Here is a 6,149-nt window from a genome sequence, read left to right as displayed (position 1 = left end):
GTCAAGTTCCCTGGGTTTTTTTCTTCTCTTATTTCCCCCATTGACTGCCTCCTGCCCTCCCTGCCCCTCCCCCAGGCCTTCAGCACCTTATTGTCTGTGTCCATGGGTACATGCATATATGCATACAAGGTCTTCGGTTTATTACCTCCCCCCTCCACCCCCCACTTCCCTCCGAGATTCTGCACTCGTCCATGCTTCCATGTCTTTGGATCCACTCCACTCATTGGTTTATTTTGTTACTTAGATTCCACAAATGAGTATAATCATGTGATACTTGTTTTCTCTGACTGACTTATTTCACTTAGCATAATACTCTCCAGGTCCCTGCACGCTGTCTCAAAAGGTAAGCGAGTCTTCTTTTTTATTGCTGCATAGTAGTCCATGGTATAAATGGGCTTTTTTATCCACTTGTCTACTGATGGCACGTGGGCTGTTTCCAGATCTTAGCTATTGTAAATTGTGCTGCTATGAACATAGGGATGCATACATTCTTTCTGATTGGTGCTTTGGGTTTCTTAGGATATATTCCTGGAAGTGGGATCACTGGGTCAAATGGCAGTTCCATATTTAATTTTTTGAGGAAACTCCATACTGTTTTCCATAATGGTTGTACCAGTCTGCATTCTGCATTCCCACCAGCAGTGTACTAGGGTCCCCCCGCACCCCCCACCCCCCACCCCGCTTTTTAAAAAATATATTTTTTATTTCAGAGAGGGAGAGAGAAAAACATCAATGATGAAAATCATTGATTGGCTGCCTCCTACATGCCCCCTACTGGGGATCAAGCCTGCAACCAGGCATGTGCCCTTAACTGGAATCTAACCTGGGACTCTCCAGTTTGTGGGCCAACGCTCTATCCAGAGCCAGACCAGCTAGGGCTAGGGTTCCCTTTTCTCCACATCCTCGCCAGCACTTGTCATTTGTTGATTTGTTGATGGTAGCCATTCTGACAGGTGTGAGATGGTACCTCATTGTCGTTTTGATTTGCATCTCCCGGATTAGTGACTTTGAGCATTTCTTCATATGTCTCTTGGCCTTCTGTATGTCCTCTTTGGAGAAGTGTCCTTTGCCCATTTTTTAATTGGATTGTTTGTCTTCCTTTTAAGTTGTATGAGTTCTTTGTATATTTTGGATATTAACTGTTTGTCTTCCTTTTGTTAAGTTGTATGAGTTCCTTGTATATTTTGGATATTAACCATTTATCAGAAGTATCATTGCCAAATATGTTCTCCCATGCAGTGGGCTCTCTTCGTTTTGTTGATGGTTTCTCTTGCTGTGCAGCAGATTTGTATTTTGATGTCCCATTTGTTTCTTTTCTCCTTAGTTTCCTTTGCCTTAGGAGATGGATCTGTGTTTACAGATCCAGTTATTGCTACGAGAGATATCTAAGATTTTGCTGCCTATGGTTTCTTCTAGGATTTTTATGGTTTCATGACTTAGATTTAAGTCTTTTATCCATTTTGAGTTTATTCTTATGTATGGTGTAAGTTGGTGGTCTAGTTTCATTTTTTTGCAAGTATCTGTCCAATTTTCCCAACACCATTTATTGAAGAAACTCTCTTGACTCCATTGCATGCTCTTGCCTCCTTTGTCAAACATTAATTGAGCTTAATGGCTTGGGCCGATTTCTGGGTTCTCTTCTGTTCCATTGATCTGTATGTCTGTTCTAGTGCCAGTACCAGGCTGTTTTGATTACAGTGGCTTTGTAGTGTAACTTGGAGGAATCACAATCTCAGATATCAAGTTATACTACAAAGCCACCGTAATCAAAACAGCCTGGTACTGGCACTAGAACAAGACTCACGGAGGGGGGCGGGGGGAGCTACACGAGGTGGAATTGGAAAAACGGGCGGGTTGGAGATGGGTTTTCTGCGGAGCGCCAAGCTGCATTTGTTGAACAGAACGAGGCAAGGCTGTGTCCTGCAGTCTGATGCTCACTAAGGGGAAGAGCCGAGCATGTTTAGCTGCAGCTGCAGAACTTCACCTCACACACGTTTGAGTTGCCCGGGTTCTTCTCTACGAGCGTGTCTCTCTCACACATGACTGTGCAAGACATGCCATGTGGGGTGATGGCTCCTCTGGGAAGTGGGTGAGAGGAACAGGGCCACCGGTGGTACAGAAGGTGACATTAGCTTTAATGAAAAATTGTCCGCTGTTCTGAACTCTGGGTAGGAGGAGAATCGGAGGCCTCTTATGTTATTGTTGTGTCTTCCTGCCGCTGTGAGAGCCCGTGTGCTTCTGCCCCAGCAGCCCCACCTTGAGCTTCCCAGGCACGGGGTCGGAAAGCGCTCCTTCAGATAAAGCGGAACAGCCATCATGGCTGAAGTTTAATAAAGCCATTGATCACGTTTTAATCTATAAGTTATCTGTGAAAACAAAATAACCCACACCATTTTATTTTATCACTTATTTATTTATCTATATTTTAAAAATCCACAGCGTTTTAGAGCCGTCAAGAGCCATCCAGGTGCGGCTGCACACCAGCTATGAAAGCAGAGTCAGTGTTTTAGGTAGTGCAATATTTCCAGCTGCTGAAGAGTGATATGAAATGACAAGCTACCCCTCCTCGGCAAGAGAGACCCAGAGTTGATGCTTAGGAACTACTACCCGCGCCCAGTCCCACACAGGGTGATCCTCAGGTGATGAAAACCAAGATGGGGTCCCATTTCTTTGCGCAGGTTGACAGTTATGTGGGCCGCAGCATAATGCGCAAACCCGCTCAGTGTACACACGCTCAGGAGAGATCTCCGGAGGAATGGAGCATTTAAATGGCAAATCCATAGACTCGGGGGTTACTAACAAATCTTAAATGCTGAATTCCTGTCTGTAAATTCCTTGCTGTCTTTCCATCAAAGTAAACACACACACTGGCCTCCAGGGGCTCGGCACAGCCAGGCCTGGACGCTGACGGGACCCGGCACCCGTCTCCATAGAAGCCATGGAGTCAGGTCTCGTCCACGTTGCCACCAACCTCAAGGTTCTTGCTGGAAGGTGCTTGCTGCTTGGAAGGGAGTACAAGCCCAAGCCACTCCATAGAGCAGACGAGGGACCAGGCACTCCTGGCTTCTATTCTGGCTCAGTCTCTGTGGTGGGGAGACTGAAGGGGTGTGATGAGGGGGGCGAGGGGGGATGGTTGTCAACATAGACCACTGACACGGCCTTTGCCTCAATTCCCTGGATCTAGAGTCAAGTTCTCATGATAAAGGTGAAGAATGAGGACAGAGGAGCACAATGGGTGGACAGAGAAAACAGTAAAACAACAACAAAGAAAACCAACCCAGGGGGCCGTGAATTTCATGAGCTGAGAGTACAGAGGTCTCCAGGGTTCCCTGTGCTGAGGACGGACGGGGGCGAGACCCAAGTTTCTTGGATTTTACGATCTGAGTAAAGCCGTGCCCAGAAGAGCAGGACCTTGGCTAAGATTTGTTTCCCCCTGCTTAACAGGCGGGCAAACAAGCAGGAGGAAGGCAGCTGCTCCCAGGAACCAGGAGGCTTTGGGTGACAGCGCACCTTCTAGAAACGGAGCTGCTCGTAGGGCCAACTGGCGTTTTCTGGCAAACCCAGGATGCAGTGTGAATGTACTTTCTGGAACAAGCCAGTGGAGGCGCCCTAGCAGCTGGCCTGCTGAGGACTTGGAGCATCTGAGGCCAATGAGAGCAGCGCCCAAACTTCGTGTGCTCATAACCTTCCAGCAGCACCTCTGCCTCCCTGGGGAGCAGGTGGTCTTGGCCATCTGGAGTCTGGAGAGGCTGCTGGGGATGGGCTGGAGGCAGAGCCTTTGTTGGATGCATAGAGGCTACCTGAGTAGTTTTCAGAAACAGGAGTGTCTCACGCATATTAGGCTTCGTGCACACAGGCCCAGGTCACGGAAACCAGCCTGGAGCTTGGAGTGCCTGGGCCTTGTGCCTGCACAGCAAACTCAGAGACGTAAGGAAGGAAAGACTCACCAAAGAGCAAACTAGAAAAAAGATAAGCCCCTCCACAGTCATGGGCCTGGACTTCAGGCCACTGGGAGTACGGAGAAACGACCGATGCTGGCGGAATCTGGAGGTTTATTTCCGACACCCCCTTCCCATTAGTGTCACCTGGAGAATGTGTAGAGTCGCATGTGCATCCCAAGTTCTTGAAGCCACAGGGGAGTCTCATGGCTATAGAGAGGGTCTGAGGGCTGCAGTCACCTGGCATGTCGGTCCCGGGCCCCGGGGAACGCTGCCTCCTGGAGCTGAGGTCCTGTAGGCAGGAGTCTGTGAGGCAGGCGGCCGGCACCGGGTGCTAGGACAGCTCGAAGCCCGTGTTCATGCTGATGGCGTAGCGCAGCTTCTCCCGCAGGACGCTCTTCTTGCTGTAGTTGGGCAGCTTGAGCAGGTTAAAGCAGGTGGAGGAGGTGGGCAGGCGGCCACCTGGCTCCCGCTTGCGGATGGTGAAGAAGCCCCGGAGGACGCTGCCCAGGGTGTCCCCAGTGTCCTGCAAGCACACAGCACAGCCTCGGTTGGAGGTGCCTAGTGAGGGAGCTTGGGCAGGTGCCGAACGCGAGGCCCGGGGAGAGGACCTGACCAGTGCTGGGTGCTGAGCGGGGTGTGCTGCCCTGCCCTGGCGAGGCTGGGCCTGTGAGTGTGCCCTCCACCACCAAGACCCGCCCCAAACTGAGGACAAGCTTTGAGAGGCGAGTGCACAGAGCAGCCCCGCTCCTTGGGCGGCACAGGGAAGGAAGCGCCAGGAAATGGGGCCTTTGGGGAACCGCTAATTATTGAGTAACCAGTTGTCAAAGAGCCAGAATACAGTGAAAATACTTTAGGTCCCCAAACATTTCTGCGTGCAGCCTCACGCTTCCTCCCCGACCTGGCCAGTTCTTGGCCGGAACAGACTATCTTGGGGCAGCCGCCTCCAGCAAGGGGGCTCGTGTCCCACGGGAGGATCTGGAGCCCAGACTGCAGCATCCTGAAAGGTGTGGCACTCACAGGCCACCAGGCTGCAGGAGTGGGGGGAGGGAGACACTTAACAAGGGCTACTCTGAGCACCAACCCTGCAGAGGATGACAACCCCTAAGGCATTCATTCTCTTTGTAAAGACAGGACACAGAGCAGCCTGCCCAGCTGTGCCGCCAGCAGGTGGAGGAGTTGGCATTCAAGCCTGTGCCTGTTCAGTCCCTAGGTCCATGCCCTCACCCTCTGCCACACTGCCTCTCAGACCTGGAGCCTGGCAGAGCAGCGGCGACTCAAAACACCTCCAGCTACTCCTCCCTGAGGGAGGAAGTAGGACCAACTGAGCTGAGGCGGCAGGGCCAGCCTGCTCTCCCAAAAGAACAGCGGACCGGCTCCCAGGAGCCCAGCGGCTTGCCCTGTGGTGGGCATAGCACACGACCCTCCCCAGCCGTGGTACCTGGTCATCTGACACTTCGACACAGCGAATGGAGAAAGGAGGCTTGAGGTAGGCGAATCCCAGGAGCGGGGGCCTGGAGCAGCTGGTCACAAACTGCAACACAAGGCGGGTCAGGGGACGGGGGGCCGGCGCTCCCTCAGAAACAGGCCCTCAGTCTCTCACTCCTCCAGTGACGGGTCAGTCACTGCTGTTCGGCCGGCAGGACGGGTCACAGAGGGCACATTCGACCCAAGAACTGGGACACATCTCATATGTCTCTTAAGGGCTGGCCTCAGACTAAAACGTGAAATCCACGCCGGCGGACATGACTAGCCGAGTCTGGTGGAGGATGTGTGAAGAGTTCAGGAACAGTGAAACTCCCACCTGGTGGGACTGTCACGTTTTGAACATTACAACTTTAAAGACACCAGTACAGGAGTCCTGGTGAATGCCAGCCACTCCCTTTGCAAAATATACACTGATAGCCGCTTACTTGACGGTGCGCATTGTATTGGGACATTGCATGTGTGGTATTGTGTGTTCATACTACTGAGAAAAAAGCTACACAGAGGTAGTCCCTAGTGAATAGAAATGGAGACTATTTAAACCCTACACTGCAGGAGCAGATTGTCTCTATTTTCTTAAGGTAACAGCACCACTTACTTCTATAACGACAGGAAAGCAAGAGAGAGGCATGAGCAAGGCCAGCACCAGCGAAGGGGCAGATGGAGTGCGGAGCCCAACAGGCAGAGCATGCCTGTCCCTGCAGAGGGTCCGCGCAGGCTCGCCTC

At 51.6% G+C, this 6,149-nt stretch overlaps 1 protein-coding gene across 16 annotated transcripts in view; it reads right to left on the bottom strand.

Moving 5' to 3' along the window:
• Positions 1-2,392: 2,392 nt before the first annotated feature.
• Positions 2,393-6,149, bottom strand: part of UBE3B (ubiquitin protein ligase E3B) — a 35,518-nt gene continuing 31,761 nt past the window's right edge. For 13 of the 16 annotated variants that reach the window (XM_036354156.1, XM_036354140.1, XM_036354141.1 and 10 more), the window contains 2 exons: positions 5,380-5,472; positions 2,393-4,464 (listed from right to left, as the gene is read on the bottom strand). In XM_036354156.1, the coding sequence (XP_036210049.1) occupies positions 4,273-4,464; positions 5,380-5,472 (285 nt within the window). In that variant the 3' untranslated portion in view covers positions 2,393-4,272. Of the gene's footprint in view, positions 4,465-5,379; positions 5,473-5,559; positions 5,698-6,149 lie in introns of those variants that run through there. The other 3 variants (XM_036354154.1, XM_036354153.1, XM_036354155.1) reach the window with 2 other exon arrangements.

This window comes from Myotis myotis, unplaced genomic scaffold (genome assembly GCF_014108235.1).
Source record: "Myotis myotis isolate mMyoMyo1 unplaced genomic scaffold, mMyoMyo1.p scaffold_m19_p_20, whole genome shotgun sequence".
NCBI classification, from domain to species: Eukaryota; Metazoa; Chordata; class Mammalia; order Chiroptera; family Vespertilionidae; genus Myotis; species Myotis myotis.
Note: the sequence above shows the minus strand (reverse complement) of the source record. Positions and strands in the feature narration are given on the sequence as shown.